This window comes from Arabidopsis thaliana, chromosome 4 (assembly GCF_000001735.4).
Source record: "Arabidopsis thaliana chromosome 4, partial sequence".
Classification (NCBI taxonomy): Eukaryota; Viridiplantae; Streptophyta; class Magnoliopsida; order Brassicales; family Brassicaceae; genus Arabidopsis; species Arabidopsis thaliana.
This window is the reverse complement of record NC_003075.7, coordinates 279,243-306,674: the sequence shown is the minus strand read 5'-3', so window position 1 is coordinate 306,674 and position 27,432 is coordinate 279,243. Positions and strand designations below refer to the sequence as shown.

Here is a 27,432-nt window from a genome sequence, read left to right as displayed (position 1 = left end):
AAGCCATACGACATTTTTTTTATTTTGTGGCAGACTCTTATGTGTAAATTATTTTGTGACCAACTCTTGCTGGTCGGTTATTCTGTGGAACCGACATTCCCATGTGCTCCAAACCGAACCAAACCAATATGTTCCACTACTTCCTTTCTTCTTCTTATGAAATTGTTTTCCATGATTTTGTTATTATTCAGTTCTTTTTAAGTGCGATGATCCATAAATTCGGTTCAATTAATTCTCACTTTATAAACACTCTAAATATCATCAACACTATATAACCTCAGTTTTTGTATGTCGTTTTAATTCTGTCATCAGCTTTGATATGTTTAACCAACATGATTTTGTATATAACAATAGTTTAGCGATTTGGTTGTTCTCCTTAAATAGAGATCCACCAAGTCATATGTGATGTGGACACCGTTTTGACCGGAAAAGTCGACGAATTATCATGTTTTTCAAACAAACTTGACGTAAAAGGTTCAATTCTTTGTTTGCAACGACGAACTCATGATCACTTCTCGACCGAATCTACAACGAAACCCATATGTTTCTTCTACCCAAAAAAAAGTAAAAAGAGATCTTCGAGTCATGTTGACCTTTACGACTTCAACTCATATTTGTCCTTTCAAAATTTGTCATGGCCATATTGTTGTCTCATGGAGAAACACTTTTGAGCCAACAGTCGGAAAACAACCATCACTTAGCATTTTTTTATTTTTAATACTACTATTTTTTTTTTTGTAATTAGTCGAGTGTACCAATCCCAAATTTAATGGGTATCTTTCATAACCAAAAAGAAAAAAGCACAAAAACAAAATACTACTACTATACTATAATGGTGAAACACACATTACATTAGCATTAACCGCTATTCCTTAAAAGATATATGAGCAGACTACAAGGAAGTACATTTAAATCAGTGTGCTAAGTTTTCTCAATTATCAATCTAATAATTGTACTTACATAAATTTACCAAATCATCTCACCATTTAGGGCATACAATTTTTGCTCAATAATGGAGCTTGAAAAGACTAATTATAGAATGTCTTTTTGGTTGACACAAGCTCGCTTCTTCATGTCGTTTACTTTAAAAATTGTAGATTCTTTCACAACTTATAAGATTCTATAGCCTATTTGATTATCCTTTAGGATGATGAGTATAATATCTCAAACTATAAAATAAAAATGTTCACATCAATAATTGAAAAAAAATGCATGTATGAATTCACGAAAATATGGTTACGGTTGTGTGTTGCTGCTAGACAAAAGTCTTTCATATATTCAGTTATATTTCTTAAAACTAATCAAAATTGTTTTATGCAATTTTGGCGAGTAGAGAGAAAAAGCGCGTGGGATAAATAAAGAAAGGCGTTATAAAAAAAGAGAAAAAGTCAACCGAGTAGTTCTGGTAAGAGAGTCTCGTGCATTCGTAAGGTTTCCAAGAGTCCACATATCTATTTCATCATCCTCTTAACGTTTTTCTCACTTACTTTTTTCCCCACTCTTAATTGATTCCGTTGATAAAATTTGTTCGTTATATAGAAATAATCAGAATATAATTAGGGTTAATTTTGGAGTAAAGACCATTCAATCAATGGTTTGGCTTGATTCTTGTTTGAAATTCTATGTTTAAAAAGGGTAATACTTACAAACTTGACTTTATTAGTATTTTAAAAAATGACAAAACTTAAAATGGATTTGAAATCTAGCATATTTAACTTTAATACAGTTTTGGTTTAAGTTTCACTCTCTTTTCTATCAAAAATATAATTTTAAAATTTGAAAGATGTTAAAATAGACAAATGTCATTAGTTTGTTCAGATTTAGTTATGTTTTTAATATACAGACAATTATATTAAAATAATAATAAAAAAGTCAGATCAGTTATAAAAGAAAGTCAGTTCAGTTTTAAGACTTAAGTTTGAGTCTTTTGGATTTGAATTTAATAGATTCACTTTTATTAAAAATTGTTGAAACACTTTTTAAAAACTAAAACATTTGTCAAAAAATGCATTTAACCAAAAAAATGAAAATGAAAGGTAGTAAGTAATAAAAGAAGAAAACAAAATCTAAAAAAGTGTCTTTAAAATCTCAAAATTAAAATATACAAAAAAGTACAAGAAAATAAAAGAAAAGGGGGAAAAAGAGAGTCAATATCAACATGCAAGTGTGAATATTAGACTCTTCTTCTCTCATCAGTTACCCCAAAACTAGGGTTTACCCATTTTCATCATCTTCTTCTTCCCCACATCACTCTCTGAAAGACAATAAGAGAGAGAGACACACACACCAAAAAAAAAACCCCATTGATTTTTAAGAGAGAGAGAGAGACTGAGAACGAAGAGCAAATGAGAGAGAAGTTGAATCAAATTTCCGCTTTCGTTCTCTTTCTCTCTCCTCCATTTCAGTAATAAACACTCCTTCCTCTTTAATTTTTCTGGGTTTCTTCTTCTTCCCTCTTTTGTTGTTTCTGTGTGATTCAGTTCTCGATCCATCTTTTCGTGAAAAGTATCAATCTTTTAATTCTCTAGTTGTTTGTCAAATCTGGTTAGTTTCTTCTCTTGTATTTATTTGATGAACTTCGGTAGTCTCTTCGATAACACACCCGGTGGTGGCTCTACCGGAGCAAGACTTCTCTCCGGTTTAAGTTATGGCAACCACACCGCCGCAACTAACGTCTTACCCGGTGGTGCTATGGCTCAAGCGGCAGCGGCTGCTAGTCTCTTCTCTCCTCCTCTAACGAAATCTGTTTACGCTTCTTCTGGCCTCTCTCTAGCCCTCGTACGACGTCGTCTTCCTCTACTACTAATACTTATCTTTTTATACTTAAACCTAATTTGTGTTTTGGATAGGAGCAACCGGAGAGAGGAACCAACCGTGGAGAAGCATCGATGAGGAACAATAATAACGTCGGAGGAGGAGGCGATACTTTCGATGGGAGTGTGAACAGAAGAAGCCGAGAAGAAGAACATGAGAGTAGATCTGGTAGTGATAACGTTGAAGGTATCTCCGGTGAAGATCAAGACGCTGCTGATAAGCCTCCTCGGAAGAAACGTTATCACCGACACACTCCTCAACAAATCCAAGAACTCGAATCGTAATTATACCTTTCGATCCAATATCCATATTGTTATTACCATCATCTCTTTTATTCGATCTAATGAATCTGAGTTTTTGCTTTCAGTATGTTCAAAGAGTGTCCGCATCCAGACGAGAAACAAAGATTAGAACTAAGTAAGAGACTTTGCTTAGAGACAAGACAAGTCAAGTTCTGGTTCCAGAATCGTCGCACTCAGATGAAGGTATGTGGAGATTAAATCACATCTTTAATCCCAAAAAATGAATTCTTTTGTAATAAAATCATATTGTGGCGCAGACTCAATTAGAGAGGCATGAGAACGCGTTATTGAGACAAGAGAACGATAAGTTAAGAGCTGAGAACATGTCTATTCGTGAAGCAATGAGGAATCCAATCTGCACCAATTGTGGTGGACCTGCCATGCTTGGTGATGTCTCTCTTGAAGAACATCATCTCCGTATCGAAAACGCTCGTTTAAAAGACGAGCTTGATCGTGTCTGTAACCTCACCGGTAAGTTCCTTGGCCACCACCATAATCACCACTACAACTCCTCCTTAGAACTCGCTGTCGGCACCAACAACAACGGTGGACATTTCGCTTTCCCTCCTGATTTCGGCGGTGGTGGTGGTTGCTTACCTCCGCAGCAGCAGCAGTCGACGGTGATTAATGGGATTGATCAGAAGTCAGTTTTGCTGGAGCTGGCTTTAACTGCTATGGATGAGTTAGTGAAGCTTGCTCAGAGTGAAGAACCGTTATGGGTCAAAAGCTTGGACGGTGAGAGAGACGAGCTTAACCAAGATGAGTACATGAGAACATTTTCATCTACTAAACCAACCGGTTTAGCTACTGAAGCTTCTAGAACCTCTGGTATGGTCATCATCAATAGCTTAGCTCTCGTCGAGACTTTAATGGACTCCGTAAGTTTTCGATTTTTTGCGATTTTTTGTTTTTATTCCCATATCTTTTTTTTGTTCTCTGATTATATTTTTTGTTCATCAGAATCGGTGGACGGAGATGTTCCCGTGTAACGTCGCAAGAGCTACAACCACCGACGTTATATCCGGTGGGATGGCTGGAACAATAAATGGTGCACTTCAACTGGTAAACCAAATATCTTCTTAATCAATCACATTCCGGTTTAATGTTATAGTAAACCGGTTTGAATATACTAATGTACGTACGTGCAGATGAATGCAGAGCTACAAGTTTTGTCTCCACTGGTTCCGGTTCGTAATGTTAATTTCCTCCGGTTCTGCAAACAGCACGCGGAGGGTGTGTGGGCGGTGGTGGATGTATCAATTGATCCTGTCAGGGAAAACTCTGGTGGTGCCCCGGTAATCCGGCGACTACCATCAGGATGTGTGGTGCAGGATGTGTCTAATGGATACTCTAAGGTAAATCAACTCTTTTAACCCCAAAGCGTTACATAATAGTAGTGAATAATAGTAATAATTAATCAGAAACATATTGGAATCTTTTCTCTAAAATTATTGGTTAATGAAAAATTCGATGAAAATGAAGAAAATTAGGATCTCTAGGTTATTAATTGGGTGATCACTAGACGAAGAAGCTCAAGCATCTATGACTCTTGTTTTTTAGCCATTACTCGCTGCACCCACTTCACTGTCACTCTCAATATATATTTTTTTAATCTTACTTCTCCAAATTTGATCTTTCTCTAGTCTTTGTTTTTCTCCTAAATTTTTAATTAGTCTTCTCTCTCAAACGGTATTATTTTCCTTTTTATAATCTGATTTTATGTCAGAATAAGAAAATGATTTGAATAGGCATTTTCTTCCTCGAATTTTGATCCCCGAACCTTCCGAGATTGCTAAAATTTTATGGATCCGGATGCTTCTCTTTCTGTCGGATTCTCTGGATTAGATTTCAAGTTTTCGACAAATGGGTCCGTTTCCAAAATCGAAAAAACTCATTTACTCATTTTCATATATGTTATTAGTATTTTGATATCTATTTCCCAAGAAGCATCTGTCCAAATTTATTTGTGCGCATTTTGGAAAGAACACATTAATTTCATATGCATGTATTGAAAAAAGCTTCTAATCATCGTTTAAATAAATCAATTTTTCATGTTTCTATTCCTTTCTTCCATGCGGCCTCGTATATCCCGTCTCTATCATCTTCAAATAGTATAGTAAAATATTTATTTCAATTGTCTTATTATCTTGAATTTTTATCCTATTAGCTTCTATTAAAAATTAACATATTATCTCATCGTGCAAGTGTATTTTTAAGTAGACCGTGTTTCGGTTGGTTTGCTTGTTCATATGGATTTGATTTCCGGTTTGTGCAGGTCACGTGGGTGGAGCATGCAGAATACGACGAGAACCAAATCCACCAGCTGTACAGGCCGTTGCTACGGTCAGGCCTTGGTTTTGGCTCTCAAAGATGGCTCGCTACACTTCAGAGACAGTGCGAGTGTCTCGCCATCCTCATTTCTTCCTCCGTTACATCTCACGACAACACATGTCCGTTTCTTACACACTTGTCATTATGCTTAACATAATTAATCTTGTCATTATGTTACAAAACTTTTGACCATTTTACATGCAAAAGCAGCAATAACGCCTGGTGGTCGAAAAAGCATGCTGAAGTTAGCTCAACGCATGACGTTCAACTTCTGTTCGGGAATCTCGGCGCCGTCGGTCCACAATTGGAGCAAGCTCACTGTTGGAAATGTTGACCCGGACGTTCGAGTTATGACCCGTAAGAGTGTGGACGATCCAGGAGAGCCTCCGGGGATTGTTTTGAGTGCTGCCACTTCTGTTTGGCTACCTGCTGCACCACAGCGTCTGTATGATTTCTTGCGGAACGAACGGATGAGATGCGAATGGGATATTCTATCCAACGGTGGTCCCATGCAGGAGATGGCCCATATCACCAAAGGTCAAGATCAGGGTGTCTCTCTGCTCCGCTCCAATGTAAGTTTTTCCATATCACGTACCACTCCTGGTTTAACATTGCTATTCTAACCGGTTAGTAGATCTTAGTTCAGTAAAACCGGCCTATAGAATAGAGTTCCGGTTTAGCTAAGAAGTGTGTGTGATTGGTTCGAGTTTTGTGGGGAATATGGATTAGGTGATTGTGACGTTTTTGTCCATGGAGTTGATAGTGGTATGAAGGACAAAAGAGTGGATTGGTAAAGGACAAGTTAGGAATTTGGGTGATATCAAAAGATGACACTATAATTTCAATTTATATTTGTTTATTAGTAAGTAGAAAACAAAAGTGTCACAGCTTTTGTAAGCGTTTCAAAAGTCAAAATTAATAGGACAGTTTCAACCTTTACTTAGCTTCTGTAGTTTTTGACTTTTCACCACTTCCTTTTTTTTTGTTGGGTCTATCTGAAAAGTTGTTTTGACTTGTTTTTCTTTTAACCATGAAGCGTTACTGTTTGGTCAGAATGGCAATTCTCGTAAATAAACACTTTAGCTGAGGTTGTTTTGGTTTTGTCAACTCTACAGGCAATGAACGCGAATCAGAGTAGTATGCTAATTCTTCAGGAGACATGCATTGACGCATCTGGAGCGCTTGTAGTATACGCGCCTGTCGACATTCCCGCCATGCATGTGGTGATGAACGGTGGTGATTCATCCTACGTGGCTCTCCTTCCGTCCGGTTTCGCTGTTCTTCCTGACGGAGGCATTGACGGTGGTGGGTCAGGTGATGGTGACCAGCGACCGGTTGGTGGTGGATCCCTCTTGACAGTGGCGTTTCAAATCCTTGTAAACAATCTCCCAACGGCAAAACTCACGGTTGAGTCGGTGGAGACTGTCAACAACCTAATATCATGCACCGTTCAGAAGATTCGTGCCGCTTTACAATGCGAAAGCTGATCTTGATCAAGACTGGCGCGTGCGTGTGTTTCTTTTTCTTAATGAATTGTGAATTTTTATATAACTTGTTTTTTTGGTCTTGTACTATGGGAGGGAGGGGGTGTCGAGTCAAGAACGAACCGCGCGAGTGGGCGAGATCCAACTCCTTTGTCACCGTGATGGGACAACGACGTAAAAGGGTTCGGGTCCGATCACGGTGGAGGAGTTGGTGGTTCGGGTATTGACTGGGGTTTGGAAACCCCCTCTTTACTCTTTTTGTTTGTGTTTGTTATTTTTATTATGTAGCGCGAGTAAGCCACACGCGTGGGGTGTGTTGTGGTTAGAAAACGCGAACTGTGAGATGATGATGTTATGTTGGATGGGATCTGTATCGTTTCAAGTTAAAAAAAAAAAAAAAGCTGTCTCTCGTGGAGCATTAAATGTATTTTGCAGGCATATTCATTCATTTAATGCTATACCTTGTCTCCTTCCTTTGCATGATATGGGGCTTACGTATTCCGCCATTTTCGTTGCGCCACGTCATTCCCTTGACAGACTGGTGCGATGAACCAGACGTTACGCCGTCGTTTTCTCCCTTCTGTTTGTTTGGTTCTTTTCTCTTTCTCAATATGTTGTTTTTAAGTTGCAGACAGGAAAAGAAAAACGTAAGCAAGTGAATTTAAATAGCTGTACGGTGGTGGGCTTTATTTTAAAGCCCTGGCCCGTTATGGCTAATGATTCCTAGATCTTATAACATTAATTGGGCCTACAACAATATCATGTGCCATTATTTATCCGTTCATTTTGCAAAGACTTTAGATTGATACTGCACTAATAAGCCCATAAGGCAAGTGAAAAATGTCATTTAATCCCCCAACTTTCAAAAAATGGTCATTTTATATATCAACTTCGTATGTGGCCGTTTAAAACATGAACTAAAGGTTGACTAATTTTTTAAACATGATCTTTCGTTGACCAGACTAAAATAGACATGCCGTTATCAGTCATTAACGGAACTTCTAATGTCCGTTATCATCCGTTAATTTTATTAGTCAAGTTTCAAATTGTGGCCATTTTAAACATCAACTTCTTATTTGGCCATTTAAAACATGAAGTAAACGTTGACTACCATTTAAGACATGAAAAATTCGTTGACCAGGCCAAAATAGACATGTCTTTATCAGTAGAACCTAGAAACTCGTTAATGACTGCTAATCTATCCAAAACAACGTCGTTTGAGAATAATCGAAAGAACATAAAGATTTTTTCCATATGAAATTTCCATATCAAAAAGTTTTAAGCAGAACCCAAGAACATAGTTTGATATAGAGATAACCGCAGTGCCAGTAATTGGAAGCAAATAAAGGTGTTTTCGTTTATATATTTGTTTTAAATTTTAAAAGGAATCATGGAAGCAAATTGAAGACTCATTATAAGATTGTTCGTCTTGTTTGAGCGGTTGTAGAAATAGATTTGGGGAACTGGAGTTTCATTTAGAAAACAATCCTGATTTTCTTTGGATTATTCTCAAAACAAAGTCATTTTAGGGATACTAATAGAGTCGTTAACAAGTGATAATGAATGTTATAAGTTCTTTTAATGAATGATGACAACATGTTTATTTTGGCTTGGTCAACGAATTTCTCATGTTTTAAATGGTAGTTAACTCTTAGTTCATGTTTAAAATGGCCACATATAAAGTCGATGTTTAAAATGACCACAATTTAAAACTTGACTAATAAAGTCGTTAACGGATGATAACAGAAGTTAGAAGTTCCGTTAATGACTGATAACGGCATGTCTATTTTGGCCTGGTTAACGAATAATCATGTTTTAAAAGTTAGTTAACGTTTAGTTCATGTTTTAAACGGCAGCATACGAAGTTGACGTATAAAATGACCATTTTTTGAAAGTTGGGGGATTAATTGACATCTTTTCCCATAAGACAATGGTTCAATCAGTAATAACCACATCCTCATTAACATTCCTCAGATAGTAAACTAACCAATATATGTTTTATTTTACTTCGTTTCTCAATCTAATAGATTACTTGAATTGTTTATAGATTACCTCATAGGATGATGATAATTAATAGTTTAAAATTTTGAACAGAGACATTATTAAAAATGTCTAAAAACAGTAAGAAATTACTAAAATTATCTGTTGCAGGAGCAAAAAGAGGGAAGTGGTCAAAGATGGTCAAATGAAAATAATACAGTGCCCGCATATTCCGCGTGGGCTTAGATGCAATCATTCAAAACCCCCAAATCCTTTTGCCTAATCCCGGGATACGTAAATAGACAAACAATACAGGGGTACTTTAGTAATCACAGCTTGTCGAAATCGGGCGGATTCATCCTAACCCGTCGGATGAGCTGCTGCGATAAATCAACGGTGAGGAGTCAATGTTTGACCAAAAAAAGAGTAGAGAGAGATAGAGAAAGAGAACGAGGCTGGCATGATTGGCTTTGCCCACGAGAGAGAGAGAAAGATTCCACCTGGGTTGGGTCGTGAAGAAAGAGAAGAAGAAACCGAAGAAGCTCGAAGAAGAACGAAGGAGATTCTTCCTTTCCCCAGATTTTTCGTTTGAAGAAGAATCGAAAAACTTAGATTTTTGGTTTTGCTTTCGGAGTTATTCGAATTTGAAATATCTGAATCTGTTGATTCATTTATTCTCCGCATGAAGCTGTGTTGGTGAAGTTTTTCGGAGATTTAGGGTTTCTGAGTTGTTCCTCGTTTGGTTGGTGAATAAAGCGAAGATGAACGTGATGCGTCGTCTCAAGAGCATTGCTTCGGGTCGGACCTCCATTTCTTCGGATCCTGTAAGTATCCATTTTCAATGTCTCTCGTTTCAAGATCAGATTGATTTTATATTTCTGATTGTTGAAATTTTTCTCTCATTCTCATCCAGAAATTACGGATTGATGTCGTTTATAGTATGTTACAAGTCAAATTTAAGCTTTTGAGATCTTTAGTTTTAGATATTCTAGTAAATGCTTATGTTTTTGTATGAATTTGATTATCTCTGCTGTTTCATTGATTTTGGATGAGTATGTTGATGTTGACCTGACTAATTTCGTGTTTTTGGTGTTTGTTTTAGGGTGGGGACTATGCGTTGAAGAGAGCTAAGCTGGATCAAGAGAACGACAACTTGTGTGTTGATCCAATGCAGGTTGACCAAAATAGTTCTTGTTTTGAGATGAAAGCTGACGTTTTGTCACAAGAAAGTGTTGCTGGAACGTCAAATGTGCCTGCTGTATCGGAAAAACCCGTGGATGATCAGCTTCCCGATGTTATGATCGAAATGAAGATTAGAGACGAGCGAAATGCCAACCGCGAGGATAAGGTGAGTTGCTTAATCAATGTATATATCGTCGTCGTGATCTCCATTAGCCACTGCTCACATCTTCATTTGGCTTGTGAAGGATATGGAAACAACTGTTGTAAACGGCAGTGGGACCGAAACGGGACAAGTTATTACGACGACAGTTGGGGGTAGAGATGGAAAGCCAAAGCAGGTCATTCAACTAACTTTTTTTCTGATTGCCGTTGTGTTTGAGAAAAGCTATTAATCATGATAGTCATTTCTTTTATGAAAAGATTGTTTCTCTTTTCACTTCTGTTGGGTGTATCTTTAATTTACTCTTTCTTTCTTGTTTCAGACTATCTCATACATGGCCCAGCGAGTGGTTGGAACCGGCTCATTCGGAGTAGTGTTCCAGGTAGGTGGAAATTCTTATAGCAGGAACATAACTAATCCTTAACTATTTGTGTTCCCAGAATTTGACTTTCTGTCTGATTTTTGGATAGGCCAAGTGCCTGGAAACGGGTGAACAAGTTGCAATTAAGAAGGTTCTGCAGGATAAAAGATACAAGAACAGAGAACTTCAGATCATGCGTTTGCAAGACCATCCCAACGTTGTGCGGCTGAGGCATTCTTTCTTTTCAACAACTGACAAGGATGAGCTGTATCTCAACCTTGTCCTTGAGTATGTTCCCGAAACTGTATACAGAGCATCGAAGCACTATACCAAAATGAATCAGCATATGCCAATTATCTTTGTTCAGCTCTATACTTATCAGGTGAGTTCTATTAGCTCTCCGGTTACTCGTTTCTAGTAATCTGTGTAGCATAAAGCTACAAATACATAGGAAATTTATAATTTCACTTATGCTGATTTTGTCATTTCTGTTGCTTTGTTGGATATCAGATTTGCCGTGCGCTGAACTACTTACATCGCGTGGTTGGGGTGTGTCACCGTGACATTAAGCCACAAAATCTACTGGTATAGTGTGAATAATTTCTGCTTAAAGGTTGGTAAGACGTATGAAAGGATAATTCATTGATTCTCTTATGATGTGGCTTTCATAGGTTAATCCCCAAACTCATCAATTAAAAATATGCGATTTTGGAAGCGCAAAGATGTTGGTATGTTCATTTTTTTTTGATGAGTTCTTGGAGATGAGTTATCATTTGAATAATGATGGCTAACACCCTTTGCGTCTCAGGTACCCGGTGAACCTAACATATCCTATATATGCTCCCGGTACTACAGGGCCCCAGAACTTATATTTGGGGCGACAGAGTATACCAATGCCATTGACATGTGGTCCGGCGGTTGTGTCATGGCAGAGCTTTTACTTGGTCAAGTAAGTATATTATACATTGTAGAGTTTCGGTTATGATGAACCATTTTATTTTGATTGATCAGTTTTCATTATTACTTCGAAATAACATTTAATCTGATAACAACTGTTGATTTTCTACCCGTAGCCACTGTTTCCCGGGGAAAGTGGCATTGATCAGCTGGTGGAGATAATCAAGGTACTTAACCTGATCCCTCGTGTTCCTTCATCTCTCTTCTATATTTAATTTACTAGTTTACTCATCTGTACATCTACCAGATTCTTGGGACGCCTACAAGAGAAGAAATACGGTGTATGAATCCGAATTACACAGAGTTCAAGTTTCCTCAAATCAAAGCTCACCCGTGGCACAAGGTTTGTTAAATAATCGCAGGTGCCTCTTTGGTGCGTGTGCTTGTTCAAATGAAATTTAATGTAGCATATAACTCTTCAGATTTTCCACAAGCGAATGCCACCTGAAGCAGTAGACCTCGTCTCAAGACTCCTTCAGTACTCACCAAACCTTCGTTGCACTGCAGTAAGACTAAATCCTGCTGGACACCACAAAACTATATAATCTCCTTGGCTGATTTGGAATTTTCTAACTCAAATTCTACAAAACACTTTTTTTCCATTTGTTAAGTTGGAAGCTTGTGCACACCCCTTCTTTGATGACTTACGGGATCCAAATGTTTCACTGCCAAATGGAAGAGCACTGCCTCCATTGTTTAACTTCACTGCCCAAGGTCAGTACATATATTATCTTTTACCTTAGCTTCATCCTTACAAAAACTGTGAAGTTATCATTAGCCGACTTTGTTTAGATTTCACAATCATATGTGAAGAGTAGAAATTGCAGCAGAATACAAGAAATGTTTTGACGGATTGGGTCTACATTTGGTTCTGTCACATTGATTTGTTGCCATTGTATGTGACTATTCAGAACTTGCGGGTGCATCAACAGAGCTGCGACAGCGTCTAATTCCAGCACATTGCCAGGGAACGGGAAGTAGCTCTTAGGATCATTTATAGCGTGTCCAAATCCAGCTTTCTTTCTCTCCCTCTATTTACTGCAGTGTGTACATCAATTTTGAACCACTTCTGCTTCCAAGCTTTTGTCGCCGGAGGAGAGATTGGAAATCTGTACGCCGGGACCTGATGAGGTGTGAAATAACTGGGGTCATGAAGCTTCTTCTTCTTCTTCTGACTGGCTTTTCTCTCAATTTGCTATCCTTGTTATTTTCACCTTCACTTTCATTTTTTTGTTTTTTTTTCCACAAATCTGACCCCCCTTATATGTTTGGTGTATCATTTTTATGTGTTTGTAATCCATCAAGATCATTTTCCCTTGCCCTAATATTGCAAGCTAAGATTCCGTTTCATGTTCCTCTCTAAGATGGTTTTTGGGTGAACAAATAAACTCTTAACGACATTTTTCTATTGTATCTCAGGACTGGCACAGATTCCAGGTAAGCTATTTAACTGAAATGCACATGTTGTTTAATTAAAGTTGAAAAGCGAGGAAGATGAATGAAGAGTTAACTAACTTCACAATCGGACGAGTAATTAAACTATACTGTAGGAGTCGAAAGTCCTGTAACTTTGACACGAATTTGTGTTTGGTTAAAATTTTGAATAATTTACTCAACTATTGGAATTTAACCACAAAAACCCCTTTCACTGTCGAATATCTCTTTAGTCAAAAGACAAGAGTTCATACATGTTTAGTCTGTGTGACCTATAGATCAAAAGAAACAAAACCCTCTTTTGGTTTCTGCAATAATGGGTTTTTTAGTACAATAAAGTTTCAGGAAATGGATTTCAAAGCTAATAAAGGAAATGACTCCTTCAATTCAATGCCCATAAAAAGAGGCACAAGAAGGGCAAAACACCTCATACAACCAGAAGAAGAGGGTCTATAGTTTTGCATTGCTCTTGAGTGTTTTCCCATCATTGTGCTCAAAAGATTCATACCCCTTTTACTTGGTAAGATGTTCTTTCATCTTTCCCAACAAGAAAAATCTTAAATGCTATATATCTTACTTCACTCGGGGAACTCCATTCATCTTTGCTTCAAGGTTCGAGCCCTCTTTCAGTGCGATTTGAGATTCCTTCTCCATTCCCAGGATACCAAGGGAAGCAGACTGCAGATATGATGCGACATGCCACACGGGAGAGATCACTTGAGCCTGAATTGCATCATCTAAAGCTTCTTTCGGCATGTCACTCATTAGGTAACACAGACTACGCCGAGCACACACTGTTGGAGAGATCATTCCTCCATCAATAAACTGTCAAAGTTTCAAGAAAGATAATCAGGCTAATGCTATGTGTTTGTCTACTTCATTTTATGTACAAAACAAAACTCGACCTGTGTGTAACACTCGATGGCCTCTCTAAAGTCTTTTTGCCTGAAAGCCACATCACCCTTCTTCTTCGAGTTCAAAGACTCTTGCATCTGGTCTGTCCACATATGAAACGAGAGCTGCATTGCCAAACCAAAGTAACGCAACACCATGAAGAACCAAGAAAGAAACTATTCACTGATTAACAGAGCCAAACCACTGATTCTTCCAACATAATTCTGAAAAGGTACCTCATTGGTGACACCCTCGTCGTCTTTGTATCCAAGTTTCTCCAGGATCTCAAGCATAGCGGTCAGGTCCCTTCTTGAACAAGCCTCACCAAGAGGGGACAGAGGAGAGACTGAACCACTGTGAGGTAGACCCATTAGAACATGAGACAGGACCTGCAATTTACAATACAAGGAAAATTATCTCGAGTTAACAAAAAGAAACTTGGTCCAAGTTATTCTAATGGCTCGGAAATCAATAGAAACCTCTGTCTCCTTCTGAAGAGGTGTCAAGGCAGTCACTAAAGATTTGGTGTTTGGCCGCTCACGAGCTTCATACTGAAGACAACGAGAAGCTAGGCGTACTAGCTCTGTACCATCACTATCAGAAAACTGCCCATCTAGGCAAGAATCAGTTAGCGTCTGGAGATTTCTGTCTCTAATCAGATCAAGGGCCTGTATAAAACAGATTGAAAGAATCAACCTTCACCTTTTCAAGTAAAAGCTGCAATCTCGTATGGAAAACAAACTTATTATGGCTAAAATACTTACATGGCTAGGAGGTATATGTTTTCCGCTGAGAAGATCAAGCAGAAGAGTGCCAAAGCTGTATATTACACTCTCTGGAGTAATTCTCCCTGTAAATACAATAACAAACAGAACGTGCAACTTAATCTCAACCATATGAATCTTGGAGAAAAAACCAATGATGTACCAGTTCGTAGATATTCAGGAGGGGTGAAAGCAAGATTAGTGCTGTAACTTTTTCCATCCCGACTATTCTTCATCAAGCCAAAAGTAGATAGTCTTGGATTGCATTCCTTATTAAAAGCCCCTTAAGGCGTCAGAGAATGAAGGAATAGCATAGAAACATAGACAGGTTTCGAAGAAAGAGGAAAAACTGCTTATATATAACTAATAAATACCTCATCAAACAAAACCCGGTAAGCATTGAGGTCGTGGTAAAGAGTACGGCCTTTGCTGGTGCAGTATTCAAGAGCTTGTGCTAGATATAAAACAACTCGTAGCCTCATAGTCCATTTCATAGGTTGAGTTTCCCCTAGTAGCATAAAAAGTACACTTAGACACCATAACTTCCAAGACTAGCATGGCAAGATTATTAAATGAAAGGCTATATATAGGAAAAATGATTCTCACAGTGAAAAAGGTGTTTGGCTAGTGTTTCATTAGGCATAAACTCTGCTACAAGTAACCTCTCGTCACCTTCGCAGCAACATCCGAGTAAATTGGCCATTCTCTCACTCCGTAGCTGACCAACCGACCTCGCTTCCTCCTGCACAAGGAAGAAGAACACATTCTCAACATCAAAATAAAAAGAGATGAAACAAACTACAATTTCCAAAGATAAGAACATACCAAGAACTGTCGTGAATCAGGCCAGGCCATTCTAGTAAAACGCTTGACAGCAATCTTCTTTTGGTTCTCCAATTTCCCTTTATAGACAACATTTGGAGCCTTTTCTCCATGTTCAGATACAATATACTCCACGGCAAAACCAGAAGTAGCTGCCTTAAGCTGTTCTAAAGTATACTCCCGGAAATTAGGAACATCAGTGATCTCACTACTCTCTCCATTATCTGCATCAATCAGACAATGTCTTATAGCTTCTTAGATCCAAGTAGAAAAAACACTAATTCATTGTCTTAAAGAAACTAACCAACATCAGGAGCTTCAAGAACAGCTGTCTTGTGTGAAGTGTTCCTGCAACAACTCAGGCTAGAGCATTGACCTCCCATCTAAATAAAACCACGCTCCAAAAAATATTCAAAGACTCTTGCTTTTTTCTCAGCCCAATGGAAAGGAAAGGTTTTGTTTCAATTAGGAGATGTCTCTTCGTAAACCCAGAAGCTGCAATAAAATTATACAGCCAATGAATGATCTTACCAAATCAAATCTTCAATAGTTTCAAAATCAGTGAAGTAGAGAAAAAAGGTCGTACCTTTCGACTCTACTGAGTCAACTCGACTAGTTAGACTCAAAATCGAAAGGGTAAATTTTGGGAATCGAAGCAGAAACAAAGATAAAAAAAAAAACCTAAAGCTGGAGCCAATCAAGAGGAGAAACCTATTATCACCACCACTAAGCTACCATTTGGATCGACGAAGAAATTGTAGGTTCCTCGATTTCATCAAAGAGGTCGAAGGAGAAAACAAAACCAAGACAAGCAAATCCACGTGCTTTACAATAATTTTAAATTAAACAAGAGAAAAAAACGAAATCGAGACAGTATCTCAAAGGAATCGACATGAACGTATGTGATTCATGTGAAGTAAACCATAAACAAATCCCAAATTGTCGACTATTATTTATTCTGATAGTATAAAAACTCTAGATCAGATCACACAGTGAAGTTTAGTACTAGTATACGTGTATCTAATGTATACACATCTGTATTATTGTTATTGAAAAATTGAAAGAAGAAGACAGAGAAAGAAAGATAGAATAAGCCAAGAATTAATTTTACCGACAAGTTGATGAAATATTTTAATGGGTGTGAGAGAAGAAAGAATCTGGCCATTAACCTTATAGAAAGAAAAAAAAAGAGTTGATTAATAAATTGTTTGTCGTACAGATTTTTGGGGTTTTTTATTTTCTGGAAAATAATTAGCACCGCCTGTTAAAGCAAGTGGTCTCGTTCATAGAACAAGACAGAGAGAGAGATATGCTTCTTCCTCTTTCCCGTTGTCTCTTCATGCCGTAATCACTAACGGACTTTTGTAATCAGGGAGGGAACTAATTAAGCACTAAAAACAGTGTTAATCACCGATGTGACGTTGTTTTGTTCAAGGCCCATGGGCTTTTTATATATTGATCACACGGATCTGGTTCAGCTTAAATCAAACCGGGTTTAGGCTGGTTATCGACCAATTAGTTTTGTGGAAGCGATGGTTTAGCTTTGGTTGCGAATTGGAGAAGGTTTAAAGAGTTTGTTAGGATCTAACCGACTCTGTTTTGAGCTTTTAGATTCTCTGTTTCAACATTGCGAGTGTGGAAGCAATTTATTTGATTTGATCATCAGAGTTTGTTTGCGATCACCATTGTTAATTCGGAGAACGAGTTCACGAACGCATGATTGTCAACACATATAGATGCATATCGATAGATAGATACAGATTCAAAGAAGAGAGTTATATACATGGCATGTTTGTTGATTACTCTATCCAGAAGAAGATTCACAGCATAGAGTCGGTCATGGCTGGAAGTCGCCGGAAAAAGTTGACGGGAGCGGAGGGAATGCGGTGTCGGAGCTTTGGATGTCGCATGAAGTAGTAACCGGATAACAGAGCGACAAGTTTAAAAGGGGTAATGTAGAGAGCCATGGCAATAATGAAACAGAACGTCACGAATATTGCGGTGGCGCGTGGATCACGCCAGCTCAGCAACGCTTGCACTCGCTCTCCTTGTGCGGCTATGTCTCCAGCCACCGACTGTACCTTCCCGGCCACAGATCTCAGCCGGTCGTACCTGAAAAATATGAGGGAGGAAAACTATCAACCAATGACCAAGTCTTTCTTCGTTTTCGATTTTCTTTGATCATTCTTGATTTTTGTTACCTCATTTTCACAATGTCCGGAGCCCTTACGGTCGGGAAGGTATCAAACTCTTCGTCAAGCTCATCAGAATTTACATTGTCTGCATAAGATAGTTTGGCGTCCATATGAGGAGGAAATCTAGGCTTAAACCTGTAATTCCACATCCCAATCACAGCCATATACAGAAACACAGTCGGCAAAATCATCTCCGGGAACGTCACAAGCATAGTGTAGAGCACGTGCACCAGAGCCGTCGTCACGGGAGTCTTCCATGTGCACACTTGTTCCATCCATTTCCAAACAGACAGCGCACCGGAGAACACTGTCGTGAACCTATTGAAGTTGGCTTTGCTTCTCCTCATGCTGAACAGCTGACTTTTCCAATCTGTCAAATAGTCAACCACTTCCCGTCTCAGCGGTGGCTCGGACCGGCCTAAACGAACAATAATTATGTTGATAGCCTGCATCTTAAGAGCTTCCTGTTGGTTTGTGGATAAGGGTAGTATGTAATGCATTTTAGGCAGGAGAGGTTTTGTGTATTTCATCAGCATACTGGAGACCGATGTGCAGGTGAATCTCACCGCTAAGTGAAGCTCTCCTCTTTTCTTAAGACCAGTAGGTTGTAGAACAAGTAAAGGGTAAGCATGCGTGTACACACGGCCCGTCTGAAGAGTCGAGAGTCTAATGCGGACTTTCCCAATCGGCTGATCTCTCTTGTTTCCGCCATCTCCTGCTGCGAAATGAGCGTTGTCAAAGACGCAGATGGTTAAAACCGTTGCAGGATCAAAAACCTCCCATGTGTATTGCTCATTGTACTTTGGATTCATGCTGTTGATCACAGTTCGTGACCGAACCCATTTGTGACCGTATTTGGCAACAACGTACGTGTCCGAAGTACCTTTCCCTTCCCGAGTTTTCATCGAATGGAACACATTTGCGTTAAGTATCCCGAGCTCCAAGACACCAATTGCTGGTTTCCAGAGCTTTCTCGACGAAGGTCTGAGATCACTGCTGTTATACATGGACTCATCAAAAACGTGGTAGCCTCCATCGAGAACCGCCTTATACCGGAGCCTAGTAGCGAACTTCACTTTCTTGGCTTTATCAACATCCATAGCGTCTGAGATGGAGTCTTCAAGATGAACCCATCGGTCATGAAAAGGTTTATCATCTATACGTTTCTCTATGTCATTCATCAAAATCACAGCTTTTCCTACTGGCTCGTCTCTGTTAGGAGCAGTGTGATCTTCCACGGAGAGGACCAAGTTATCCTCAAACGGCTCCGCGACTACAAACGTGAACTCATCACCCCATTTTGGATTATTGCTTCTCTGGGGAAATTTAGTCCTTAACATCTGATTACCGACTTTTACTCGCACAAAGACCTCTGGAACACGGGATTTGTCAGACACGATGATGACGTCCTGAGCTTCCAATATTTGCACCCTTAGGTACCATAGCCGAGGCGAATGGTACACTTTTGAGCGCAGGTTAGCGGATATAATGTTGGAGCTGTCTGAATCTACCAATGAGTCTGAGAAAGTCGCATCCCCGAAAGCTTCATCAGCCTGAGTTCCAGACCACACAGCAAGCATTATCTCATAATTCTTCTTCTCGCCTCTCTTGTTCTCCAGTCTGTACCACTGGGGAGCTAAAGGACTATCAGGAGGAACGCGAGACTGAACCTCACGGAGATCGAATTTAACGATCCCAACAAAATCATCAAGGAGAATGTCTTTATCCTTGACCATAACTTCAAGAAAGTTCGACTGAAGATTATCTTTAGCGAAGGCAAAGACTTGGTTCCACTCGGGATCTGTATTCTTGTTAAAATGTGTGGTAACACCTTTGAAGTTTCCGATTTTTACTACGACATACGGGTCTAGGCTTCCTGTAAGGTCTTTGTTGGGGAGATCACGCGCTTTCACAACTCTCACGTAGAGAAATTTCATCTCTTCAACGAGATCATATGTCCCGCTTGTTGGCCTCTCTGTACCACGAACCACTCGTCCTCCAACGATCCGTCCACCTCCGAGCAAAGGGCTTGTTTCTTTGACAGAGAAATCTGGTGGCAGCTGGTGCAAGGATGGACCTGGACCGTTGACTTGAACCACTCTTGGAGGCATCGGTGCAGCTCTCATCTCGTGGATGCCATAGTTCATCATTGGCTGTTGTTTCACTAAAGGGGCAGAGTTATGAAACGTACGTGTTTTAGGCTTTAGCTCTCTTCTCTCATCAGTAGCCATACTTGCATCGGCTGTGATTAAGGACTTCACATGTTCTTTACGCGGACTTGGGCTATAAGCTTGAGGAGATTCTGGAACCGGGGTTGGGACAGAAGGTGTAACAGAAGGGTCGTCTGTGATAAAAACTCTCAAGCAAAGTTCTCCACGGGCTCGAGAGAAAACACTGCGTTTCTCTAAAGGGTAATTGAAAGGAGCTGCTTCAGAGCGAGGAACAAAAGATGTTCCGTTGACTCGAACTTTGCCAAGAAAGGGCTTAGCATCGAATTCGTTCTGGTAGCTGTAAACGTGGGCTTCAAGCGTACGAGTTGACAAGACGGAAGGGTCAGAGACAACGAAGTAAAAACACTCGTGCCAGACAGGATTTGGGTCGTTGTGTTTGGTCGTTGCGCGGAATATCTGGTTGTCGAACTTGAGCTCCACGAAAGGGCTACATGAGTTATGCTTATCTCTCTGTAACAGACCCTGTGCGCTTATCACTTCAACTCCTAGCTTTATATTGCTCATTTTAGGCTTTTTTTCTTCTTTCAAAACACCTTATCAGCAATAGAAGGCAAGAAGAGACAACTGCAGAGGAAAAGAGATTTCTAAGTTAGAGAAAACTCTGAAACACGAAAAACCATGGACTTCTATAAGAAGAGGTGAATAAGAGTTGCAAGAACAAGAAAGAGCTAGTAACCAAAAAGGGAGGAAAGAGAACTTGCCTCTTCAGAAACAGAAGACGAGAACCAAAAAGACGTAACTCGCCTTTAAAGATCAATCACCTGTCGTGACCAAACCAGTTAAACGAATAAACAAATCTTAGTTTCTTAGAAAAACAAGGCAAATAAAAACAAGTGTTAAAAGATTTTCTTTGTGAGTTCGTTTTCTGTTTTACTCTACGGTACTTACTATGTTGGTCATACCTCTGTTTCCATGGAAATTGCCGGGTTGCTTTGAGAACCGCCGTCTGATCTTGACACGTGTCCCTTTTGTAGCCCAACTGAGGACCAATCATATGAAGCATTGACCCAAACCAAAGTTTTAACTTATAAGACGTTTTTTTGTTGGGCCTAATCGTTTGTTAGGCAATTATTAACGTCAGGTAACGTATTTCTTGGGTTATAAAAATCAGAGCATCTCTGTTTTTCTTTTGGACGTTATAATCAATATCTGAATACATATATTATAAAAATGTCTTAGTTTAATAAATCATATGTAACAGATGTATCATTTTTGAACAGCTTGTCGCAGTTGAGTGCCAAAAGTTAGCTACCTTTGGAATTTTTAAAACGAAATTGGAAAAAAACGCCAAATAAAAGTCAAAATAAGAACGTATTATATACGTACAGAGAAGACAAAAGCGTCTACTTCAGAGTCTAAAAATCCATGAAAGACTTTGAAGTTTCTTCTTAATAACGATTAAATCTCGTTTTCTCTTTAATTAGGAGACGTATCACTTTCGCAACACGTCTCTAGTAGGAATACGTATAAACAATAATCTATTAACTTATCAAGGGTTTATGTTAGTCGATAGAATTGCTTACCAATTTATAGATTGGTTAAGTGTAAACCGGTAATAAACCGGAACTCGAAGTTTTCAGCCGATTCGAACTAATTCTTTTTAGACCTTTTGAGTTTTGTTCACTCAATCAAGATATAATTCTAAAATGCATGCAGTCAATTGTAAAACACTCGCTAATACATAATATTACACTCGTTAGATATTTTTGAGTGTATGAGTAACATACTCATGAATAGCAAAAAGAAGAAGAGATGTTCGCTAACAAGCAAAGATGTTAAAACCCTCTCCGAAAAAAAAAAAAAAAAGATGCTTAAAACAGACAATAATTTTGGAGTGGATGAAAATGAATAGTCGGAACCAGATGCAAGGAAAGTAACGTACATTGATTTTCCAACAGCCTTTGTATGGAAAAACTGTTGTCTCATGGTTTTGCAACCCTCTCTCACTGTTACTTGTCCATCGCAGCAGGCTGGTTCCTACCGGCTCCTTCAAACACGAAAGAAATGCATATAAGTATTTGGCATGGAATATTATCCAAAGGTCCTTCCCCTAACTCTTTAGACTATGTACCAAGCACAACCTTTTCCGTGTTTTCTTTTTTGACTTCTTGTTGCAGATATCAGTCAGAATCTCCTCAATGTCTACAGTATCATCTACATGCGTTTTCAACAAGTTACAACTATCCAAAAGGCTGAGTTCTTGGACAACACTTGGGGCAAGAGAAGTATCATCTTCTACTCTTTTTCTTACATACTCCATTAGCACAAGCCCTGCAAGATACCATATGATTGTGTCACAAGATCAAAGATGAATAGCTTCACAATAACAGATTTCAGGATTTAAAAAAACAAAAAGTGTCGGAAGTTAGAAGATAACCGAGAGATCGGAGCATCTTAAGATCAAATTTGTCAGCTACTAGATCTTCGAGACCACTTACTTTGGCACGTCGAATGACTAGCTTTTTTAAGCTGATGAGCAAATCCTGAAAAAATGATTGATCAATGTTAGTTTTTGACTGCAGAAAGAAAGAGAATGATTAAACAATATATTTACCAGTTCAGATTCTGAGAGAGAGCAAAACCAAGTGAGATCATCGGTCCTATTGTTCTTCAAGATTTGGCTTAATTCCTCCATTCACTGTTTGAAAACAAGAATCCTATATTACTAAATTAATGGTTAAGATAAAACCTTAGCTAACAAGAGGTAAGCAAGAATTCAAACCATACATATATAATCATTCTAAAATCAATGTGGTCACTCACCTTAAACAAATGAAACAGACTCCGGAGGTAGTGGCAAGAGCGATGCAAACGATAAACCCTAATTAGAATCGGAAGTGTTATACAAGAGAAGATGAATTACGCTGAAACGTCGTTTAGAATTTCATGCTGACGTGGATCAGAAACATGTGGACTTTTGGTTTCCCTTACCTAACTTAAAATATTTGTAGTCCTGTGAATTCGGTAGAAACCGGTTAAACCGAACCGAGAATCTCAGTTTCCGGTTAAGAGTTGTAAACTGATCAGTACTCTCTGCACGTTTGATATGCATTATCCACCAAACACAATGCATAAGAGTTGTAAATCAACAGTGAGGTAACTGCATTCCATGTCAACCATCTGCAGTGCTGCTTTCTTACTTCCTTTACGCATTTTATCCAGCGACTCTATCGCTGCGTTTGTCACCTCAGGTTAGTCTAGAGACTTAGAGAGATGGATACATCACAAAATATGCAATTACTCAAGCCAAAATGGAGATTCATATTTCCACTAAACAACAGAACACAAAGCAGTTGTAATTACACGCTCTGCAACCACTATTACCACATTCATTCATGAGGTTATCTTATGGTATAGACTAAGAGTTGCATAACAATCTGCAATTTTCCACCAAACTTAAAATTATTCCTCAGGCCAGGGTACAAAATTGAAGATTATTCCTTCACTAAACAATAAAACAGAATTCTAAAAGCTTATCAACAACTTCTTCTAGATAAGAAAAAATCAAACAAATATTTCAAGAAAGCAACGAAGATATCTAGCATTCTCCACAGCCCAAGCAAATAAGGCTGCTAAACTAATATGAATCGGCTTTGTAAAATAGCAAGGTTATGTCACCAAGATGGGGGCACTATTAGTCAGCTCGCAGTCTCAGTATCTCCTTAGCTGTTCTTAACCTGAAGTACGGCATGTCTTTCTGCAAACGATAGAATTAAAGACGAAATGAACATATTTTATAGTATCCCTCTTAATACATGTTTCACCAACACCTACTTTAATTCCATGACCAATAATGTCTCATGTGCTTAAGTAATGTTTCTTCTAGTTTGAACCGGATAGGAATTTGATATTTCTCGATTTCAAAATGCAACAGTATTGGTACAGATTCATAAGCAAACACAGACCTTGATGACATCTCTTATTACCTGGCTAAATTGTAGACTCAATCCTCTACTGTAAAAATCAATGTATTTAAGCATAAACATCCCACAGTCGTACCTGCGAATTATTCGAACAGACTAGTGTCAAGTGAGATCAATAACATAGCAAAATGAGAATTACGTACCCGTTCTGTTGCTGAGGACGTTCTTCAACGTATTCCATTCCCCATGAACTAACGTCAATATTCTTTTGACTCTTTTGTTTTACTTCATCCACCAAGTACTTTGCCTAAAACAATAACACTGGTTCCATAATCTCCAAAATGCAAATGGACAGAGAGTTCTATGATGAAGAAGTTATACCATAGCATTCAAAATTGTATGACCAACTCCAGTAAATAATGAATCAAGATACACGAACTTGCGTTCCCTATTGTTAATCACTCCCAGGGTCCAATGTATATCTATGTGGATTGGAACAAATATCTGCACAAGTTCATCATCAATCAAATTGGACTATACATATACTTCTGACAAAAAGAGGAAACCTCACTATGTCACAGTCAATAAGATCATATCCAAGCTTTCTCTTGGTAGTCCATCTACTGACAGCTTTGTAATTGTAACCGGAGCCGCTTACGAGCTGAAAATGTGTAAAGTAAGTCATGGCATGAGGAAACATAGACCTTTGAAATCTATTTTTAACAAGTAAAAGAGAAAGCAAACCTTAACGTAAAAGAAGGTATTGAAGAAATGACACTTGAAGTACTTTTGCGGATCTCTAGTTTGTCTCTCTTTCAGCAACTCCAGATAGAGATTAGTGACCTATAAATATAAAACAAAGAAGAAAATAAAACACGATTCCTGCAAACAAAACACATAAGGAACTCTTGACTTAACCTACATCATCGTTAAGCCATTGATTCGGCCTTAGGCATTGTAAAGTTTCTCCAGAGATGTCAATATTGGAGTTTTTATGCGAAACCAAAATCTTCTTTCTGAGATAGCAAAGCAACACAAGTGGTTAAATTCTCAATCAAGTCAAATCACATGATAAGCTAATTCTGAAAGAAAGAAAAAAAACCTGTTTCTCTTAGACAAGGCACTATTGACTAGAGCTACTTCCTCCTCGTTGAGTGGTTGGAAAGGTTCACCACAAAACTTCAACAGAAATCAATACAAGAGCTCTCTTACTAAATCAATGAAACAGAACAATCTTGCATTGCATCCACAAACATTGATACAATATATTAATTAGAATCAGTACCGCAACAAGCTTCTTCGTTTCTGTTGATGATACTAAGAAATTGTTGCCATCTTTAAAACCCCGATTACTAGAAGAATGTTCCTCAATCCTATCATCATTATGTTTAACAACTTGTTGAGATTGTGAACACCTTGCTGCTTTCTTTTTTAATGACACTGAAGAAGCACGAACCAACAATTTGAACCTGAGAAATCGTTTGCAACTGGCGAGAAGTCTTTGTCTGAAACTCGATGTTCTAGTACAAGACGAAGAGACTGGTTTGTCCGAGATGGTGCGATTGCGAATCTTGGGTACAAGAGCCATTAGAGATCGACTTCTCAGGAAAAAAATATTTTAGGGTTTAAACATAACTTTCTTCTACTTCACCCACTCGAGAGAAACGTCAATGTTGGAAATTGAATCTTTGCTTAATCGTGTACAAGTGAAATCAGAAGAGAAAGGTGAGAAAATGAAGTGTAGAGAGATGTGTGTTTAAGGAAGAAGAAGAGGCGCGCTCGAGTGTAGAAGAACGAAGAAGAAGAAGAATAGTAGTGAAGGAAAAGAGAGAAAAAGGCCATTGGGCCAGAAGTGAACAAGGCCCAATTATGGGTTCAATGGTCGTTTGGGCCGCATAAAACAATATTTAGCATAGAGGCTAAAGTCAAAGTATATAGAAGAGAAAAAAATATATATAACATGTTCATCATGAAAACTTCAACGGTCCAATGATCTCCCGACCAAAGTTGAGCTCATATGCAACAAACACAAATAAATATAGATTTATATGTATTATCAAGGATTAAAACTATATATAGGTTTGAAAAAAATGGGCACGACGTGATAGCATCAAAGTCATCTATTTCAAGACGTGATCAGCCTAAAGACCAAAAGAAAATATCAAATATTACCCAACTTTTGTGTTTTTCCTCAACCTCATAAACCCCCCCAATCCTCCTCACTCTTCCCTATCCTCTTCATTTTTCCCAATCATCAAACACAAGATTAGAGTTCGATTCTCCAAAGAAAATATGGTAAGTTCCTACATTTAATCTTCTGATGTAGATGATGATGATGCATTGATTCTGTTTATGTTCTGATTGTCAACATGTGAAATTTATATGTGGATGGTGTGGTTGAATATATATGGTTTTGTGTTATTTGGTTTTGGAAGTGTAACACATGAATAGGTTTCATGTATATATTGACTTCATTAAGAATGATGTTGTGGACATATGGTTTATATGCTATGATCCTAAATCACAATCTAAGTTTTATGGTAACTGGTTAGGAAGATGTATAGAATGGAAACAGCTTAATATATAAATAAATGACTACGTGTGTGTGTGTGTGTGTTGTGCAGGCTAATTCAGCGTCTGGGATGCATGTGAATGATGAATGCAAGATTAAGTTCTTAGAGTTGAAAGCAAAGAGGACTTACAGGTTCATTGTGTTCAAAATTGATGAGAAGGCACAGCAAGTGCAAATAGAAAAGCTTGGGAATCCAGAAGAAACTTACGACGATTTTACCAGCTCTATCCCCGATGACGAATGCCGATACGCTGTCTACGATTTTGATTTCACCACAGAGGACAATTGTCAGAAGAGCAAGATCTTTTTCATCGCGTGGTAACAACACATTGCTCTCCTTAACATGTTTTTTTCCACATGATCTCAAATGCTCATGAATGTGTTGTATTGATCAGGTCACCTGATACATCGAGAGTTCGGAGTAAGATGTTGTATGCAAGCTCAAAAGACAGGTTCAAGAGAGAAATGGAAGGAATTCAAGTTGAATTGCAAGCAACTGATCCTAGTGAGATGAGCCTTGACATCATCAAAGGACGACTCAATCTCTGAGCAACAACAACATTCTAATGCATCCTTTATTCGTTTCAAATTGTTAAGCTTTAACATGCCATTTTCTTGGACCATTTCTGCTTTTGCTTGTCCGCTATATTACATTTTGTGTGGATTCAATGTCTTTAAATTGTTTTGTTTTTCACAAGAAAGAAAAAAAAGAATGATAATTATTTTGCAAAGATAGATATTAGATAGTGAAATTACTCCATAGTGGGGACTTGGTATGGAATGCTTTGGCATATATTGAACACATGCATCTTATTTTTTTATATGGGGGATTCCATTCTTCAATGAAAGGATTATAAAAACTAACCAAATTATAAACTAAGAGCAATTAGAACAACACTTAGTGCTCGCCAATCATATCAAGATTCGCTAGCTTGCAAGCATTGTGATATATTTATTCCTTGCGACATATTAATTTAAAACGAACGATGGTTTTCAAATATTCCCTCAAGACATAAAACGACACCAATGCATTGAAACCGACAGTTCCAAATTTTCACCTTTTGTAATCGAACATGTGTGTTACAT

At 38.3% G+C, this 27,432-nt stretch overlaps 7 protein-coding genes and 1 long non-coding RNA gene across 16 annotated transcripts; 4 read left to right on the top strand and 4 right to left on the bottom strand.

The window, feature by feature from the left end:
* Window positions 1-2,062: 2,062 nt before the first annotated feature.
* ANL2 (Homeobox-leucine zipper family protein / lipid-binding START domain-containing protein) lies at window positions 2,063-7,414 on the top strand. Of its 2 annotated transcripts, NM_116298.4 has the most exons (9): window positions 2,063-2,778; window positions 2,850-3,094; window positions 3,182-3,299; window positions 3,374-3,994; window positions 4,077-4,178; window positions 4,265-4,471; window positions 5,392-5,566; window positions 5,658-6,019; window positions 6,563-7,414. In NM_116298.4, the coding sequence occupies exons 1-9, from the start codon at window positions 2,572-2,574 to the stop codon at window positions 6,932-6,934; spliced, it is 2,409 nt and encodes an 802-aa protein (NP_567183.2). In that variant the 5' UTR covers window positions 2,063-2,571; the 3' UTR covers window positions 6,935-7,414. The 2 variants fall into 2 exon arrangements, with proteins under 2 accessions (NP_567183.2, NP_001118907.1); NM_001125435.1 differs by having other exon boundaries at window positions 2,167-2,778; window positions 5,392-6,019; window positions 6,563-7,316.
* A 1,781-nt stretch (window positions 7,415-9,195) lies between these two features.
* SK32 (shaggy-like protein kinase 32) lies at window positions 9,196-13,087 on the top strand. The gene is made up of 13 exons (NM_116297.4): window positions 9,196-9,735; window positions 10,014-10,259; window positions 10,339-10,431; window positions 10,576-10,635; window positions 10,724-10,996; window positions 11,125-11,199; window positions 11,286-11,342; window positions 11,423-11,563; window positions 11,688-11,738; window positions 11,819-11,914; window positions 11,994-12,077; window positions 12,183-12,285; window positions 12,483-13,087. The coding sequence occupies exons 1-13, from the start codon at window positions 9,673-9,675 to the stop codon at window positions 12,557-12,559; spliced, it is 1,419 nt and encodes a 472-aa protein (NP_191981.1). The 5' UTR covers window positions 9,196-9,672; the 3' UTR covers window positions 12,560-13,087.
* Window positions 13,088-13,182: 95 nt separating this feature from the next.
* Window positions 13,183-16,896, bottom strand: BSK3 (BR-signaling kinase 3). Of its 2 annotated transcripts, NM_116296.4 has the most exons (11): window positions 16,072-16,896; window positions 15,790-15,980; window positions 15,489-15,709; window positions 15,270-15,405; window positions 15,038-15,171; window positions 14,827-14,932; window positions 14,664-14,749; window positions 14,379-14,567; window positions 14,136-14,288; window positions 13,911-14,024; window positions 13,183-13,830 (listed from the first exon to the last, which is right to left on the bottom strand). In NM_116296.4, the coding sequence occupies exons 2-11, from the start codon at window positions 15,866-15,868 to the stop codon at window positions 13,579-13,581; spliced, it is 1,470 nt and encodes a 489-aa protein (NP_191980.2). In that variant the 5' UTR covers window positions 15,869-15,980; window positions 16,072-16,896; the 3' UTR covers window positions 13,183-13,578. The 2 variants fall into 2 exon arrangements, with proteins under 2 accessions (NP_191980.2, NP_001329175.1); NM_001340265.1 differs by having other exon boundaries at window positions 13,200-13,830; window positions 15,790-16,793.
* A 203-nt stretch (window positions 16,897-17,099) lies between these two features.
* On the bottom strand, window positions 17,100-20,799 carry AT4G00700 (C2 calcium/lipid-binding plant phosphoribosyltransferase family protein). Of its 2 annotated transcripts, NM_001340264.1 has the most exons (3): window positions 20,613-20,799; window positions 17,687-20,475; window positions 17,100-17,597 (listed from the first exon to the last, which is right to left on the bottom strand). In NM_001340264.1, the coding sequence occupies exons 2-3, from the start codon at window positions 20,413-20,415 to the stop codon at window positions 17,306-17,308; spliced, it is 3,021 nt and encodes a 1,006-aa protein (NP_001328213.1). In that variant the 5' UTR covers window positions 20,416-20,475; window positions 20,613-20,799; the 3' UTR covers window positions 17,100-17,305. The 2 variants fall into 2 exon arrangements, with proteins under 2 accessions (NP_001328213.1, NP_191979.2); NM_116295.4 differs by having other exon boundaries at window positions 17,687-20,799.
* AT4G00695 (Spc97/Spc98 family of spindle pole body (SBP) component) lies at window positions 20,700-23,083 on the bottom strand. Of its 5 annotated transcripts, none has more exons than NM_001340262.1 (6): window positions 22,843-23,083; window positions 22,675-22,732; window positions 22,466-22,549; window positions 22,289-22,394; window positions 22,017-22,182; window positions 20,700-20,890 (listed from the first exon to the last, which is right to left on the bottom strand). In NM_001340262.1, exons 3-6 carry the CDS (start codon window positions 22,544-22,546, stop codon window positions 20,782-20,784), a joined length of 462 nt encoding a protein of 153 aa, NP_001329646.1. In that variant the 5' UTR covers window positions 22,547-22,549; window positions 22,675-22,732; window positions 22,843-23,083; the 3' UTR covers window positions 20,700-20,781. The 5 variants fall into 5 exon arrangements, with proteins under 5 accessions (NP_001329646.1, NP_001190646.1, NP_680548.2 ...); NM_001340263.1 differs by lacking the exon at window positions 20,700-20,890 and adding an exon at window positions 21,704-21,898 and having other exon boundaries at window positions 21,993-22,182; window positions 22,843-22,915; NM_001203717.2 differs by having other exon boundaries at window positions 22,675-23,083.
* AT4G03715 lies at window positions 22,966-23,269 on the top strand. Its single transcript, NR_141748.1, has one exon. It is a non-coding gene; the product is annotated as an other RNA (long non-coding RNA).
* Window positions 23,063-25,543, bottom strand: ULP1B (UB-like protease 1B). Its single transcript, NM_001340261.1, has 9 exons — window positions 25,060-25,543; window positions 24,877-24,953; window positions 24,697-24,790; window positions 24,519-24,617; window positions 24,346-24,435; window positions 24,156-24,278; window positions 23,978-24,081; window positions 23,838-23,910; window positions 23,063-23,608 (listed from the first exon to the last, which is right to left on the bottom strand). The coding sequence occupies exons 1-9, from the start codon at window positions 25,360-25,362 to the stop codon at window positions 23,546-23,548; spliced, it is 1,026 nt and encodes a 341-aa protein (NP_001319834.1). The 5' UTR covers window positions 25,363-25,543; the 3' UTR covers window positions 23,063-23,545.
* A 59-nt stretch (window positions 25,544-25,602) lies between these two features.
* Window positions 25,603-27,079, top strand: ADF8 (actin depolymerizing factor 8). 2 transcript variants are annotated; one of them, NM_116293.3, is made up of 3 exons: window positions 25,603-26,069; window positions 26,399-26,664; window positions 26,742-27,079. In NM_116293.3, the coding sequence occupies exons 1-3, from the start codon at window positions 26,067-26,069 to the stop codon at window positions 26,893-26,895; spliced, it is 423 nt and encodes a 140-aa protein (NP_567182.1). In that variant the 5' UTR covers window positions 25,603-26,066; the 3' UTR covers window positions 26,896-27,079. The 2 variants fall into 2 exon arrangements, with proteins under 2 accessions (NP_567182.1, NP_001328554.1); NM_001340260.1 differs by having other exon boundaries at window positions 25,603-26,664.
* Window positions 27,080-27,432: the final 353 nt, after the last annotated feature.

What these genes read in the sequence shown, in the direction of transcription:
- BSK3 (NM_116296.4), bottom strand. Translation starts at nt 15,868, where the DNA reads ATGGGAGGTCAATGCTCTAGCCTGAGTTGTTGCAGGAACACTTCACAC. An exon ending in CTGATTCACGACAGTTCTTG is followed by an intron (nt 15,406 to 15,488) that starts GTATGTTCTTAT and finishes TTCCTTGTGCAG; the next exon opens with GAGGAAGCGAGGTCGGTTGG. An exon ending in AACATATACCTCCTAGCCAT is followed by an intron (nt 14,568 to 14,663) that starts GTAAGTATTTTA and finishes TGTTTTATACAG; the next exon opens with GCCCTTGATCTGATTAGAGA.
- ULP1B (NM_001340261.1), bottom strand. Translation starts at nt 25,362, where the DNA reads ATGGCTCTTGTACCCAAGATTCGCAATCGCACCATCTCGGACAAACCA. An exon ending in AAACGAAGAAGCTTGTTGCG is followed by an intron (nt 24,954 to 25,059) that starts GTACTGATTCTA and finishes TTTCTGTTGAAG; the next exon opens with TTTTGTGGTGAACCTTTCCA. An exon ending in ATACCTTCTTTTACGTTAAG is followed by an intron (nt 24,436 to 24,518) that starts GTTTGCTTTCTC and finishes ACACATTTTCAG; the next exon opens with CTCGTAAGCGGCTCCGGTTA.
- AT4G00700 (NM_116295.4), bottom strand. Translation starts at nt 20,415, where the DNA reads ATGAGCAATATAAAGCTAGGAGTTGAAGTGATAAGCGCACAGGGTCTG. An exon ending in CCGGACATTGTGAAAATGAG is followed by an intron (nt 17,598 to 17,686) that starts GTAACAAAAATC and finishes CATATTTTTCAG; the next exon opens with GTACGACCGGCTGAGATCTG.
- ADF8 (NM_001340260.1), top strand. Translation starts at nt 26,366, where the DNA reads ATGACTACGTGTGTGTGTGTGTGTGTTGTGCAGGCTAATTCAGCGTCT. An exon ending in AAGATCTTTTTCATCGCGTG is followed by an intron (nt 26,665 to 26,741) that starts GTAACAACACAT and finishes TGTATTGATCAG; the next exon opens with GTCACCTGATACATCGAGAG.
- ANL2 (NM_116298.4), top strand. Translation starts at nt 2,572, where the DNA reads ATGAACTTCGGTAGTCTCTTCGATAACACACCCGGTGGTGGCTCTACC. An exon ending in TCGAGACTTTAATGGACTCC is followed by an intron (nt 3,995 to 4,076) that starts GTAAGTTTTCGA and finishes TTTGTTCATCAG; the next exon opens with AATCGGTGGACGGAGATGTT. An exon ending in TAAATGGTGCACTTCAACTG is followed by an intron (nt 4,179 to 4,264) that starts GTAAACCAAATA and finishes ACGTACGTGCAG; the next exon opens with ATGAATGCAGAGCTACAAGT.
- SK32 (NM_116297.4), top strand. Translation starts at nt 9,673, where the DNA reads ATGAACGTGATGCGTCGTCTCAAGAGCATTGCTTCGGGTCGGACCTCC. An exon ending in CCTCCATTTCTTCGGATCCT is followed by an intron (nt 9,736 to 10,013) that starts GTAAGTATCCAT and finishes TGTTTGTTTTAG; the next exon opens with GGTGGGGACTATGCGTTGAA. An exon ending in CATTCGGAGTAGTGTTCCAG is followed by an intron (nt 10,636 to 10,723) that starts GTAGGTGGAAAT and finishes ATTTTTGGATAG; the next exon opens with GCCAAGTGCCTGGAAACGGG.
- AT4G00695 (NM_001203717.2), bottom strand. Translation starts at nt 22,546, where the DNA reads ATGGAGGAATTAAGCCAAATCTTGAAGAACAATAGGACCGATGATCTC. An exon ending in CTCTCTCAGAATCTGAACTG is followed by an intron (nt 22,395 to 22,465) that starts GTAAATATATTG and finishes TCATTTTTTCAG; the next exon opens with GATTTGCTCATCAGCTTAAA. An exon ending in TAAGATGCTCCGATCTCTCG is followed by an intron (nt 22,183 to 22,288) that starts GTTATCTTCTAA and finishes GGTATCTTGCAG; the next exon opens with GGCTTGTGCTAATGGAGTAT.